The sequence below is a fragment of the Hemiscyllium ocellatum genome, chromosome 13 (genome assembly GCF_020745735.1).
Source record: "Hemiscyllium ocellatum isolate sHemOce1 chromosome 13, sHemOce1.pat.X.cur, whole genome shotgun sequence".
Classification (NCBI taxonomy): domain Eukaryota; kingdom Metazoa; phylum Chordata; class Chondrichthyes; order Orectolobiformes; family Hemiscylliidae; genus Hemiscyllium; species Hemiscyllium ocellatum.
In genome coordinates this window covers 50,517,358-50,533,483 of record NC_083413.1, presented here as the reverse complement: position 1 = coordinate 50,533,483, position 16,126 = coordinate 50,517,358, and the positions used below count along the sequence as shown (strand labels likewise).

At 38.4% G+C, this 16,126-nt stretch overlaps 2 protein-coding genes across 5 annotated transcripts in view; one reads left to right on the top strand and one right to left on the bottom strand.

Annotated features, from left to right (window-relative positions):
• veph1 (ventricular zone expressed PH domain-containing 1) overlaps positions 1 to 16,126 on the top strand; it is a 264,411-nt gene that overhangs the window by 73,108 nt on the left and 175,177 nt on the right. The window lies entirely within an intron of this gene.
• Positions 2,210 to 14,910, bottom strand: LOC132821541 (pentraxin-related protein PTX3-like). Its single transcript, XM_060834165.1, has 3 exons — positions 14,543 to 14,910; positions 13,067 to 13,597; positions 2,210 to 3,569 (listed from the first exon to the last, which is right to left on the bottom strand). Exons 1-3 carry the CDS (start codon positions 14,658 to 14,660, stop codon positions 2,953 to 2,955), a joined length of 1,266 nt encoding a protein of 421 aa, XP_060690148.1. The 5' UTR covers positions 14,661 to 14,910; the 3' UTR covers positions 2,210 to 2,952.

Genomic DNA, 16,126 nt, shown 5'->3' with positions numbered 1-16,126 from the left:
ACATGATCAGTTCACAGTGATTATAAACAACTCTCCTGCTGTTTGGAAATGACATGCCACCCAGATTGGCAAAGGTATAAATTATCCATTTCCCTCCTCAATGGGAACTTTTCATAGTAACAATAGCTAAGTCCCAATCCTATGATATTAGGTGATCAGTCTCATGGCTGTGTCAGGTTATGGCATTTCCCTACACCATTATCCCATGATAGTACTCAAATAATGTTGAATCCCTCATGCTGAGTCACAGTTTGCATTTAATTCCTGTGTATTTCTGCAAAAGGTTGACATTTACTTGTAGCACTTGTCCGTGTGTTTAATGTCTTTTTTTCATATTTCATGAAGTCCATTTGGAGGGGGATTCTGAGGCTACAGACCCCATCCTACCCTTATTGACCTGTGTAAAGAAACCAATGATGATCCCTAGTGCTGTCCTTGTAGCATTGCTGGGAGTAGTCATCATTCTTGGTGACACTGCTTGAAGGTTGAGATTTCCATCCTGACGATTTTTACTCCCAAGATAAGCCCATCACTGACCAGTTGACTGCTGGCAGGCACTTCACTTGGTTACGCCTCCCTCACAGAAGTGAGGACGTCTCCCACCAGTTCTCCAGCCAATGGACAAGACCAACATTAATCCTGCTCACCATTTCTAGGATACTTAAAGCTATCAAATATCCAACACTGCAAGTTGTTAGGAACATACATTACATTGCTGTTCTGAGGGTTTGAATTCTCATCATAAATTATGTTATTTCTTGTTTGCCCTTTTTATGTAGCATCCATAGCCAAACACTATCAGATCTTTGCTCTGAAAATGGCCACAAAGTAGTGATTTTATCTTTGACTTTCTGCTCCCCATCATGAAGAGATTTATGGCTAGCACTTAGTACTTTCAGTCGTGACACATTTGTTAACTCAGTGTCAAAGGTCAACGGTACAAACTGTTATCCATAGACTTAGAACTTACTGCAGTTAAAAGAAATGACTGCACCTTCTGTTCAGGCAGCCTAGTTGGCCTGTGATTGTATCCTCCCTCTGGACCAGATGCTCTGAGTTGAAGTCCCTCCTCAGGGATCAATGGCCAAGGCTGGTGTGTTATAATATGGCCAGATATATGGATTGTCAACCTCAGATTCTGATGAATAGTGTAATAGTAGTTTATTATAAAATTATACTCTCAATGATGGAATAATGATATGTGACTCTTACTCTATAACGCAGGCTTTGTATGAAAATTAAAGTAATGTAACTTAGGCTACGAAATTACTGCTTTTCATTGGTTATGCAGCTGTTGAGCAATATCTATGACAGACAGCAAGAGTGGGAGAGATTTCTGTTCAGTCAGAACCATGTGGTACTTGCAGCAGAACAGTTTCTCCATGTTAAATGACTCCATGTGCTGATTCTTGCCATGAACAAGTGTCACCTTCATTGCAAGTGACTACTACATACATGTACAGTTTGTTAGACTTGAAGGATATGTAGGAGCTCAGAGACCTTAACTCTGAAAAAGATACATGGACTTTATAAATAGAGGCGTTTAATGGTTAGGGTCTTGATTTGAATATTGTATCATTTTTGGACATTGTACTTTAGGAAACATATCAAAGACTCAGGAATATGAAGGAATTTTGTTAGAGTAGCCTCAGAGATGAAAGTCTTCAGTTACTGCTGAACTACTCTGGCCTGAGATTATTCTCTTTGCCAAAGAACTTTAAGGAAATATTTGATAAAGATATTTAGATTAATTAATGGCTTCAATGGAGTATATAGACAGAAATAGTTTCCACTGGCAAAATTATCAGTGGAGGACAAAGATACAAAGTTATTGACTGAAGAGTTAAAGGTGATAAAGAAAACATTTTCTATGCAATGAATTGTCATTGTCAAGTATGTACTGCCTGAAAGCATGTGGAAATTGATTCAATAATAATTTTCAACTTGAAATTGATTAAATAACTGAAAATAAAAATGCCAGGTTGTGGAGAAAATGGAGAGGCATGGCACTAATTACACAATGAATTCAAAGAACTGGCAAAGGTGTAATAGACTGAATGGCTTTTATCTATGCTGTATTAATTGATGATTGTCTGTACTGCCACAAAACATCTTAACTTTTTCACTTGAATGGTCCATTTAAATACTCCACCAGCCAACATGGTTTTACAAAAATACAAAGAAAAGATACACAAGACAGAATCTGGTGTATTGTTTAACAGCAGTTTATTATAAAATTAGACTCTTTATGATAGAATAATTAGATGACTGATATCAGAGGACTTTTACTGTATAATACAGAATTGGTATGAATATTAAAGCAATGTAACTTAGTTTAGAAAGTTATTATTTCTTGCATGTTTAGCATCTGTTGAGCAATATCCTTCCTTTATAGAATGGTTCTTCCTTTAATATGTCTTGCTAACGAATTATTTGTCATTAAATGAATGTAACCATACACATACTTGCATTACAGTTAAATCAACATTGTAAAGAAGAAGAATTTAAGCATGTTAACTGTCTCAATGTAATTTTTCATTTAAATTTTATGAAAACTGTACCTCAAGTGAGTCTCTTCAGATTTCTCCGGGTATCAAGAAGAAACATTTTTTTAAGCGTTATAAATATAGGATCTTAAAATCAATGTGTCCAGGTTTTAGGGATGACAATATTGTAACATCGCTATTGATGCATATAAACAAGAATCATGAAGCAAATCAAATCAATGATAACAGACTGGCATAGATGTCTTAATGCCATTGTAAATAGGCGATTGAAATTTCCATCCAATGTTGGTGATTTTTATTACAAAGTTCACCCTGGAGTTCACTCTAGAGGACTTTGTAATATAAATCTGTTTTTTTTTGGTATGATTAAACATCATAGAATTAGTGTTAACAATTTGGAATCCATTCTTTGAGCATGTTAATTTGGAATAAAACTCAATTTCAATTAATAGTAAATAAATTCAGCTCCTCCATGTGGCAGAATTTCTGTGACACTCCAGCCAACAACATTCCCTCTAATGCTACACGAATCATCCCCACTTGTCAAGGCTTGTATTTCATGTTTGGAAATGATTCTGTCCCAGATATTGAATCCAGTCAACTTTCCTGTAAAGGCTAAACTTTTGTCAAAGCCGCCTCCAGTGCAGCAACCATTGCCTTCTTGACCCAGTTGCAGTAGCCCTCCATTTGGGATATTGTGGCCAACAGCTATTCCTGAAGAAGCAGCTGCAAGTTTTCCATTCACCCAAAGTGTTGCATTTCCATCTTCAGCACTCCATGTTGTACAGATGTGTGCCCACTCACCAAGGGAGACAACATCGTCAGCAACAATTTTACTTGTGTCACTGTGCACAGAGAACACAGCAGAGGACTGATTGAAGTATAGCTGAATTTGATAGGGATTTCTCTTTGTTCCATAGGAGAACACAATTGTTTTGTCCAAAAGATGAGTAGCTTTTATCCATATGCAAGCCGTAAATGAGCTTAGAGTCATATCATCAGCATGAACACTTGCATAAATCTTCTTTGAGCGCATAGGGAAGATTAGTGCCATATCACAATCTGCAGGACAATAGCAGACAATATTACATACTTTCAGTGTTTGTTCATGTATTATGCTAAAGAGTACAATTCTTTTAAACAAAGATCAAATACATTTTATGGAAGGATCAAACACCAATTTTTTTTCGGACTGATGTTCAAAAGTTATAAAATATAAAAACATTTTAAAATATCAAAATTTGAGACATTGGAGATGATTTTAGTTTAATCTATGAATGAGCATAGTCTTAGTGATATACCTGAACTAACTTGGAAATTTGGTGCAGGTGGCAATGGGGCAGAGGGAAGAGAAGGTGCTTCCTTTAATTAAAGTTAAAATGTCAAAGCTGGAAATTTGAAACAAACACAATGCTAGAAAAACTCAGCAAGTCTGATAGCATCTTGGAAAGATAAACAGAGGTAATGATTTGAATACAGTATGACTCTTGTTCAGAAATTCTCTCTGACATTGTTTTAAACCCTCCATAATATGGTAAGTATTCAAGGACTTGCTTATGTGAGCAGATAAGTATTTCATCAGATACAAGATATTTTTCACCTAAAACACAGACAAAAGTTTAAATTGGTATTGGGGAGATACAGATATTGTACTAAATTTATATTTAAACTACTTCATATAACCAAATAGTTGTGATATTTCTAAACTTCAAATCTAATTAGTTAAGAGAATCAGAATAAAGATAGCAGTGCGGATGGTGTGTTGCAATTGTAGTTTATGGGTGCTAAAAGACACTTCAAAGACATCTCCAATATATATCTACAGCTTGAGAAACTTTGGCTCCAAGGTATTGCGCTAGAATCAGAGCTTAAGCCACTGCAAAGCATCAGAGAGGAGAAAACTTACTTGGGCACATTGTTTACAGGAGACAATCACATCCCTTCAGCTAGGTACTTCAGAATTGATCTGTAGTCAGGAACAGGAAGGTGGGACTACAAGTGAGGCAGGCATGTGCATCCAGAAAGTAACATTGAGTCTCAGTTCTTCCAACTGTCCAGCAAGTATAAGATTTTTGCTACTTATGTGTATGAGAACAGAGATTGCATGGAGGATTATCTTAGTGATCCAACCACTGTGGTGCAGGGACACATTCAAGTGGAGAAGTTAAAAGGTATGTAGTTGTAGCACACAACAGTGTAGCTATGGGGTAGATGCTGTTCTCTGCAGCCAAAAGTGTGACTTCTGAAGGTGGTGTTGCCTGCCCTCATACTAGCAAATGATTTGGAGTGGAAAGGAGAAAGATCAAATTAATATGGTCCACGGGTTGCATGGTGGCACAGTGGTTAGCACTGCTGCCTCACAGCGCCAGAGACCCAGGTTCAATTCCTGCCTCGGGCAACTGTCTGTGTGGAGTTTGCACATTCTCCCTGTGCCTGTGTGGGTTTCCTCCGGGTGCTCCGGTTTCCTCCCACAGTCCAAAAAATTTGCAGGGTAGGTGAATTGGCCACGTTAATTTGCCTCTAGCCTTAGGCAAAGGGGTAAAAGTAGGGGGGGTAGGTTACTCTTTGGAAGTTCGGTGTGGACATGTTGGGCTGAAGGGCCTGTTTCCATACAGTAAGTAATCTAATCTAATACATGGGTGCTAATGATGCAGGTAGGACTAAGAAAGAGTTGCTACTGAGAAAGTCAGAGCAGCTCGGAATAATTAATAAAGTAGAACAACAAATATAATAATTTTTGATTTGACCAGTCATTTGAGTAGGAAATTATTGGATTAAGATAGGAGTGGTACTTCCCTGGGATTGAGTGACTATAAAGGGATATTGTTCAGAAAAGTGTTTGTTGTTTATGTTTGTTTTTTAAAAACTTTTCTAAAGATTTTTGTTGCGTTAAAATAATGTGCATACATTCAGTGACTAACCCCATTGATAACAAAACAGCCAAAAAACCTCAATCAAGCCTATTTTCACATGTTTTGTGTTATAATCAGCTGGGATCATAACACTAGGAAATAAACTCAGCATAGGGAAGCAGTAAAAAGGCAAAATGAAAGGGCTCCTTATTTTAATGCACATAGCATTAATTTCATGATGCATGAACTGACAGCATAAATTGAAATAAATGAAGGTGATATGATAAACAGTATAAGAATTTGGGACTGAATGTTTCCATATTTTGGCAAAATGCCATTTTCCACATGTTTCATGGAAGGTTTCTGTCTGCTAGCCTAGTGAGTTTTCTCATGCTCTCATCCCAAGCTTGAGTTATTAACTATTTTCTGCACCCCTCTTGTCTGATGCTAGCCTGATTCTCCCATTCACCATGACTGGAGTCTTCCTGGAATATACTGATATCCCTGACATTGGCATCATGTTCACACAACAAGCCAAGCAATGGCAGTCAGAGCTAACCTGCATATTTGCAGGTATTTTCCCTTGGCATGGCTGAGAAAGGAAAGTTCTTGCCGTGTTTTGCAGACTGAGATCCTGGAAGTGTGATGTGAGGAGCAGGCAGATGGTTGCCAGCTTGGTAATTGTGCTCCATCTTTCTTGGTAGTTAAACATTGTTATTTCATCACAGGCACTAGTAGGAATTCATCATCATCTTATATGATATGGTCAGGAATGCTTGAGACAAGTATTTGCACTGCATTCAGTAGATCAATGTCTTAGGTTTGCATAGAATGTGTTAATCCACACGGTATGTTTCAGCTTCAGTCCTTGGGTGTCTGGGGAATGGTGTTGCCCTTTTTAAAAGTCTCACATTGCTCAAAATAGAGGACTCCTTCCTCACAGAACACTTACCCTGCCCACTCTGGGTGTGATCTCAACCATTTTCATCTCTATCGCATAGGTGTTACTCATAGTACAATCAAAAGCAAGAGTGGTCACAATTTCAGTGAGTCTCAGGCTCCACTACTTTGTCTTAATGAACTAATAGGTGAACATCCCCTCTCTGATAGTCTTCCCTATCAATCCAAGTTGCACTTTCCCAAGTCCTTATCCAACCAATCAATGTGACGTTTCATTTGCCCCCTTTACCCCAATCCTCACTCCTGCCCCCAAGAGCCCCAGACTTATCAAATTACCATGTCAGGCCTGTGAAGCAATGGCAGTTTGAGCTGACCTGCATATTTGTAGATATTTTCTCCTGGCAAGGCTGAGAAAGGGAAATTCTGTTTTGCAGACTGGAGATCATGCAATTGTTCACTGCTCCCCCCTTGGAAGTCAGGATGCTGTCTACCGTCAATGATAGCTACTCCCTACATAACTGATTTCCTTCCAATGCTAAACTGTATTCCCCTTATATATGGGTTGTACCTTCTGTATGGTAATCCCCTCTGCATCTCAGAATTATGATTCCATTCCCACAATGAATTTCTCCATCTTCCCTATTGCGGCAGTGGCCCATGATAGTGACAAACCTACAGGACTGAACGTGACTGATCCCCTTGAGTAACTTAGCGGGTCTGCCCTGAATGAAGTGACCAGCTGCCTGATTAATACCTGAACAGCTTTCTGACTGTGACTCTCCGTGCCGGTTGTACTGAACCCTCAAGACTGGAGAGATCCAGACCCCTCACCATCACTCCCCTGACTGTGCCCAAGCCTGTGGACTGATATGAAAGGCTTCCCTTGATTCACTGCATCAGGAACCCCTAAATCAAGGTAGTCTTCCTGGATCAGACTGGGGACTGCCCCCTTAGACTTTCAGACTGCCGTTTAGTTGCATCACATGCAGTCTGTTTGCTGTGTATGTGACTGCGACATGGTGCAGCTGCACGTTTAGTGCAGCACTGTGCTCCTCAGAAGTACATCCACCCTCTTGACTGATGACTGTCACTGTGGACAAACATGAAAAATTCCCTGACTGTGTCTGTACCAAACTGCAAGGGCAATACAGAAGTACTGAGAGGCTTTAAAGTGCAGCTGAGGGGGCAACGCATTAAAAGGCAAGACGCAGATATTATGAGTGTCCAGGTATGCACAAGTGAATGCTAAGATGCAAGCAAGGAGTCCTGAGATGCAGCCTGATACAGTCCATGAGTTGGTGGTACAGTCCATGAGTTGTGTGACTGTCCTTGTAGCAGCATTCCAAATACTGTGCACTAAGGGTGCAGCACGCAGTGCAGAAGCATACTGTAAGTGGATCAGAGATATGTGATGATGATGTGGAGAGGCTGACACTTATTGGAAGCCAGCTTCCATGGACACAGGATGCATGCAACTGCTGCCCATGGTGCATGGTTTAAGACAAAGGTGCCATGTGTCCAGGAGAACCAGAAGAGCAAGTGGGCAAACTGGAGTGTCCAGGTACATGTGCAGACATTTGTGTCCAGGATTCATGGTATTGAGCTTGTATTGGGCAGGCGAGAGGATGTCAGTCTGCGTAATAATGAGGTGAGAATATATAATAATGAGGGAGATGACAAGCACTAATTCCCATTAATAAACTCATGCTGCTTATGAGCGAGAATCTTGGCTAGGCATCTAGAACTATGGATGAAGGTGCTACCTGTAGCAATGAATGTGAAGGGAGACCTTGCTTCATTTCTGACCTGTTTCTTACAAATTTCTTGCTATCATCCCAGTCAGTTTGTGTTTGGGAAGATTTCACCCATGAATTCAAAGAGATCATTATTAGGGCCTTAATATTCAATATTAGTTCATGTTTTCCAAGGACAACAAAAGAGGAAAAGGAGGTGAGGTAACTTTGTTAATAAAGGATGAGGTTAGTACAGTACTGACAAATGAGCTTTGATCAAAGGATCAAAGTGTAGAATTGGTTTAGTTGAGGATGAGAAATGGTGAACAAAAGCCACTAGTATTGATTTATAACCCCTCTGATAATAGTTGACATTGTAGGCCAAAGAATACATTAAGGAATAATGGGGGCTTGTAAGGAAGTTACTCCAATAATTGAAGGTGATCTTAATCTTCATATAGATTGGATACATTGAACTGGCAAAAGAAGGATGAGTTAGGGACTGAATTTAGGACAGTTTTTTTAGAACAATCTGTTCTGAAACCAACCAGGGAGCGTGCTACATTAAATCTAAGAATGTGTATTAAGTCAGGATTAATTAATGACCTCATAGTATAACGAAATCATTTGGATCAGAGCGATAATAACGTGGTAGGATTTATCATTCAGTTTGAGGCTGGGAAAATTGGTTTTGAAGCTGGTGTCTTAAACTCTAATCAAAACAACTGGGAAAGTAATAAGCCAGAGTTAGCTAAAGTGAAATTGGAAAATAATCTTAAAAGTGAGAGGTAGAGAAGCTGGAAGAGAGAATTCTAGGATATACTCTACAACTCTCAAACATTTACTTCATTGAAAAAGAAACATACTTTGAGAAAGTTGCATTATCTATGGTGAACTAAGAAGTAAAACTTATATCAAATTTGAAGTAAAGATGTACATATTTGGAACTATGAGCAGTAGATCAGAAGGTTGTACAAGTTTAAAAGCCAACAAAGAATGATTTAATTAAAAAGAATGTAGTGGTATAAAATGGGGAATGAGAGGAAACTAGCTGGAAAAATCAACAGACATTGAAAGTTCTACAAGTACAAAAAAAAACAAGTGAGTAGCTAAAGTTAGCACTGGTTTCTTAGATAGAGTCATAGAGAAGTACAGCATGGAAATAGATCCTTTGATCCAACTCATCCAGGCCTACCAGATACCCAAATCTAATCTTGTCCCATTTGCCGGCACTAAACTCTTCCTATTCATATACCCATCCAGATGCCTTTGAAATGCTGTAATTGCACCAGCTGCCACCACTTCTTCTGGCAGCTCATTCCATACCCACCACCTTCTGCATGAAAAAGTTGCACCTTAGATCCCTTTTTTATCTTTCCCCTCTCACCCTAAACCTATGCCCACTAGTTCTGGATTTCCCCATCTCAAGGAAAAGATCTGTTTATCCTATCCATTCCCCTCATGATTTTATAAACCTTATAAGGTCACCCCTCAGTCTCCGACAGTCCAGAGAAAACAGCCCAAGCCTTTTCAGACTCTCGCTATTGCTCAAATCCTCCAACCCTGGCAACATCCTTGTAAATCTTTTCTGAACCTTTCAAGTTTCCCAACATCCTTCCGATAGGAAGGAGACCAGAATTACATACAATATTCCAACAGTGGCCTAACCAATGTCCTGTACAGCCGCAACATGACCTCCCAACTCCTATACTCAATGCTCTGACCAATAAAGGAAAGCATACCAAACACCTTCTTCACTATCCTATGTACCTGCAACTCTATATTCAAGGAACTATGAACCTGCACTTCAGGGTCTCTTTGTTCAGCAACTCTCCCTAGGACCTTACCATTAAGTGTATAAGTCCTGCTAAGGTTTGCTTTCCCAAAATGCAGCACCTTGCATTTATCTGAATTAAACTCCATCGGCCACTTCTCACCCCATTGGCCCATCTGATCAAGATCCTATTTTACTCTGAGGTAATTTTTGCTGTCCACTACACCTCAAATGTTGGTGTCATCTGTAAATTTACTAACTATACTTCCTATGTTCACATCCAAATCATTTATATAAATGATGGAAAGTCATGGACCCAGCCCCAATCCTTGTGGCACTCCACTGGTCACAGGCCTCCAGTCTGAAAAACAACCCTCGACCCTACCTCTGTCTTCTACCATTGAGCCAGTTCTGTATCCAAATGGCTAGTTCTCCATGTATTCCATGAGATCTAACCTTGCTGACCAGTCTCCCATGACGAACCTTGTCGTAAGCCTTACTGAAGTCCATATACATCACACCGACCTCACTGCCCTCATCAATCCTCTTTGTTACTTCTTCAAAAAACTCACTCAAGTTCATGAGACATGATTTCCCATGCACAAAGCCATGCTGACAATCCTTAATTAGTGCTTGCCTTTCCAAATATATGTAAATCCAGTCCCTCAGGATTCCCTCCAACAATTTGCCCACTCCTGACGTCAGGCTCACCGGTATATGGTTCTCTGGCTTTTCCTTACTACCTTTTATTGAATAATAGCACCACATTAGCCAACCTCCAGTCTTCTGGCACCTCACCTGTTATTATCGATGATACAAATATCTCAGCAAGGGGCCTAGCAATCACCTCCATAGGAATTAATAATGGTGAACAAGGAAATGGTAGAGACTTTTGAGCAAATAGTTAGTATTTGTTTTCACAGTAGGAGACATGGTTACCATCCCATGAGAATTTGAAAATAAAGAGGCAAAGAGCAGAAAGAATCTGAAAGCAATCACTATCATTGCAAACTTGGGTCTTAAAAAAGCGTGATTGCGGAGATTGTGGTTGCATTGATTATAATCCAAAATTTCTTGGATTCTAGAAAGCAGATTAAAAACTCACAGACCTAAGAGCACAATTTAAAGAAGGATGGAGATAGGAATCAGGAAATTATTGGCCCTTTATTCTAACATCTGTCATTAGGAAACTTCTTTAATCCTTTTTAAAGAGGTAGTAGCGTGGCACGTAGAAAATCATTTTTAATCCTGCAGAATCGGTGTAGTTTTGTGAAAAGAAAATCATGGTCAACCAAATGTATTGGAGTCCTTTGAGGATGTAATAAGCAGTGTAGATAAAGTGGACCCAGTACATTTCACTTTCTTAAGGATATTTGATAAGGTACCACATAAAGGTTACTGCATTAGATAAGATCATTTTCAAGTTGGCAAACTGACTATTGGAGTGCTGCAAGTATCAGTGTCATGGCCTCAACTATTTCTAACCTATATTAATGACCTGAATGAAAGGACACACTGTGCTATAGCCACATTTGCTAATCATATAAAAATAGATTGAAAAGAAAGTTGTGAGGAAGATACAAAGAGTCTGGAAAGTGATCCAGAGAGAGAAATGAGTATACAAAATATTGGCAAACTGAGTGCAATACAGGAAACTGAACTCTGGTGGAAGAATAGAGAAACAGATTATTTATTTAAATGACACAGCAAAATGCTGCTATGTAAAGGAACATGGGTGTATCTTTGTCTGTGAATCACAAAACATTCACATGCAGGTACAACCAGTGAGGCATACCAGTATACAAACAAGGAGAAGGAGTAAGCCATTCAGCCCTTCAAATCTGCTCAACCATTCGACGAGATCATCACTGATCTGATTGCGGACTCAACTCTGCTTTACAATCTATCTTTTAAACTCCTTGACTCTTTTGGTCTATCAAAACTCTATTTAACTCAGCCTTAAAAATATTTGATGGCTTTGTCTCCAGTGCTCTTGACTGAAGAGACTTCCATCGACCAATGACTATCTGAAAGAAAAGAAATCAGAGGAATCTGGATTATCCAACATTCAATTATCCACATTTCAGATTATTTGGACAAAATCGCAAGGTCCTGATGCTTGGCTGAACTTTGTTATTTGTCATTCAATTATCCAAACATTCAATTATCCGAACATTCAATTATCCAAACGTTCGATTATCTGAGCAAAATACACCTGCCCGTGTCATCTGGCTAATCAAGGTTCCTCTGTACTCCTCACCTTAGCCTTAAATGGGAATTCCTTTATTTTAAAACTGTGTATCCTCTAGCTCTAATCACTGTCATTAGAGAAACCTCGTCTCAGGCTCCTATCTGTCAAGTTTCCCAGCATATTACATTTTTCAATAAATTCATCCTGCATTTTTCAAAGCCAGGACAGATCTGTCCACCATTCCTCATAAATAAACCCTTCAATACAGAAATCAGTTGACTTAATCTAATCTGAACTGCTTCTAATGCAATCATTTCCTTTTTAAAAACAAATAAGGAGAGGGAAACTGTACACAGTACTTTAGCTGCAATTACATCAAAGCACTGTACAACAGCAGCAAAGTATGCTGACATTATATTTCATGCTCCTTGCAATCAGTAAAAATGTTCCATTAGCTTCCTAATAACTGGCTGCACTTGCAAAGTAGTTTTTTTGAAATCATGTGCTACAATGTATAGATCCCTCTGTGCTGAAGACTTCTTCAACCTCTCACCATTTAAATAATATCCCGCCTTTCTATTCTTCTGTTTCTCATTCTTCAACATCATATTCCATCTGCTGAATTTTGTCCACTCAGTTATCTGTATCTACTTGCTGACTCCTTATGTCCTCTTCAAAATTTATTTTCTTACGTATCTTTGTATTATCAGCAGAATTAGGAACCACATGTTCAGTTCCTTCATCTAAGGCAAATACAATGCCAGCATTTATTTAAAGGGGGGTAAAGTAGAAAGGATTACAGCTGTACAATGTATGAGTGCTTTCGTCTTTCCAACAAGATAAATATGATTCTATAATTTCTCTTCTTTTCAATGCTTAACAAGCAAACAAGGTGGAATTATATTTTTAATTCTGCAGTAACATTTATGAAGCACAAATTACTGAATAGATGAGTCTTTTTTCCCACAAAAAAATCATAGATATTGGAAGATAGGAAGGACTGTGCTTCGGTTTCTTAGGTATTAAATATGCTAGTGACTGAATAATTGTTGTGAATAAAAAGAGAAAGAAAACAGAGAACATAATTAAGGAATAGTGAGCAAGGATACCTGATGGTAAGACGTGTTTCGCTGACCAATTTGGACATCCTGTCAGTTCAGTTTTAGATTGTCGTTGTTCAGTTGCCAAGAAATTCAGAGTGGTGTCCAACTTTACAGGAACTCTTCTCTTAACATCAAGTGACAGCCGTTGATCCTTTATGTCCACTGCCTTTTGCCAAGTCATCTCCAGCTTTTTGAGTCTATTGGACAGATCCTGACTCACCAACAGAAGCTGATGAAGTATATCTTTCTTCTCTGACTCAATCTCTACATTGGTTTCGCTGACTTCTTTCAATGTGTATGCCAATTTCTTGTCCATTTCTGTTGTAATATGCAAAATTGCATTATCTATGGCATTTGTGGAAGTCCCTGCAAAATTAGCTATGAATTGATGCATTTCTGAACGTATACTTTGCAACTCTGTCTCACACACTTCTCCAATGGTTTGTTGTAGGATGTTCTGTTTCATTTGGGAATCCTCCAGCATTACAAATAGCTTATCCCATTTAGTGAGTTCTTTCTGGCATTTACAGGAACCATCTGGGGAAGATAAGTTTAGATTAAATAAGTATTTGGTAATTAATCACAGAAGGTCTCATGTCACTAGATGCATACTGAATTAGATATTGCATTTTTTTGTGAAATTATGCTAAATTTGATAATTGGCATAAGAATCCCATTGGAGCTTTATTTCAATGCTAATAAATATCAAATAAAATTAAATTGATTGTCTTTTAATCAGTTGGAAACAGGAAGAAACGATCTGAATTTATATAGCACTTTTTACAATCTCAAGACATTCTAAATTTTTCACAGTCAGCTATATACTTTTAAAGTGTGGCTATTGCTATATTGCACACACTGCTGCAGCCAATATGCATACAGCTCAGATCTACAATGTGATATTGACCAGATATTGATATTTGCATCCACCAAGGAAGGCCGTAATTACTTGGTTTAACATCTGCCTGAAATATGGCATCTTTGCTGAAGCAACAGTCTCTCAGTAGTTTTTTGAATTTTGTGTACACAGATGCTTTATTGTTGAATTCACTTGGATAGTAATTTGAATTAAAATAATATTCACACTTATCAAAAATCACGTGCAAAAAGCTAGAACAAGTATATTAATAATCTTTCAATGATTTTAAAAAGGATTTTTATAATAGTTCATTCTGACATTAGCAGCAATGGCCTAACATGTAGGAGTTAGTGTAAATAAAACTGCATGCTGTTACACATGGTATCTTTCTAATAATCAGTAACATATTCTTACATTTTTAAGCAAGGAAATCGTTCAACCATCAAGTATTTTGATTTGTGAAATGTTGCTCTAAAAGCTAAATGTAATCTACTTTCAAACTTCCCATTTCACCAGGTAAAATACTGCTGCAAAACTGCAGAAAGCAATATTAAAGATAATGTAATCAGTATTGAAAAGTATCATTTATTTAATTCTGCAATTCACTTATAAAGATTTCTTACCTGGTAAAACAGAGATTGTGTTTTCCATTCCATGAATATACTGTAAATCTTCATAATCCTCTGCCAAAGTATGGGACAAGCTGAGTAGAATCCAAAGAACTATTTTAAGTGCAGCCATTTCTTCCAAGTTCTTTTCAGTATTTAGCAGTATGAGGGCACTGTTCTATTGGTTTGGCTCCTTCAGTACAAGCTCTAAAGGATACTGAACACAAGTCTCCAAAAGTTCCTAATAAATAGTGAGTGAGGAGTGATGCAAAAGCCTTGCAGTATGTGCTTTATACCAATGACATGAGCAAGAGTTCTGCTTTCGCAACAAAGAGGTTGAATTACACAACCCTTAAACTTGTGGTTTAAGAGCACATGTGGGTAGGTGAATATAAGAAAGGGCCCAGCACTGGGGTAAGTAGAGATTGCAAGCCAGATGTAATGATCTACCACTAGGGAATGCATTTTTGTAATATAAAGTGGTAGCAATAAGTGACGAATGTGTATGAAGGCAGAGCAGGGCAAGTCCCGAAGGACTGTGCAAAAATGCAAGGGCATTTATTTCTGCATTTCATTAGATCTTTTTAAAACAGTTTTTCCATGTGAAAGTAGTTAGGTACAATTTCTAAAGTAGCTTTGAAAGGTTTAATGAAAAAAAGAGCTCAAATATGTTTAGCAATTTTTAAGATATATTTTATCTGCTAACTCAGTTGGAGGTAAAACATTAGGAGGAGCGGACTAAAGATTGAAAGTATTCAAAGAGATTGCATGAGGTTAGACGAGCATGTAGATGCAGACTTACATTCTGGATACTGGATGAAATAACCAAGTATTTGAATTCAAGTTGACGACCTTAACCCAATAGCAACAGGAATAATTTGGATTGATATAGCACCTTTAACATAATAAGACATCCAAAGTAGCTTCATAAGAATGTTATAAAACAAAATTTGACACTGCATCAAATAAAATGATTAGCTTTAAGGCAAGCGATTAAAAAGCTCAGCTAATGTGAACTTTTAAGGGGTTCCTAAATAGGAAAAAGATATCAAGATAAGATTGTTTAGTGAGGGAATGCCAAACCTTAGGGACAAACAGCTGAAGGAGCAGCCCTGAACAGTGGATTGATAAGTCCCCAGGGCCAGACCACATTTATCCTAGGCTGCTCCAGGAAGCGAGAAAGGAAGTCGCTAAGCCATTGGCGAAGATGTTTGCTTCCTCACTCTCCACAGGAGTCATACCGGAGGATTGGAAGGAGGCGATTGGTGTTCCTCTTTTCAAGAAGGGGAATAGGGAAATTCCTGGCAATTATAGACCAGTCAGTCGTACGTCTGTGGTCAACAAGGTTTTGGAAAGAATTCTGAGGGATAGGACTTATGACTGTTTGGCAAAGCATAGTGTGATTAAAGGCAATCAGCATGGCTTTGTGAGGGGCAGGTCATGCCTACCTAATCTTATTGAGTTCTTTGAGGAGGTAATGAGACAGATTGACGAAGGTTGAGCAGTGGATGTGGTGTATGTGGACTTCAGCAAGGCATTTGATAAGTTTCCTCATGGTAAGCTCATTCATAACATCAGGGTGTATAGGATGCAGGGAGA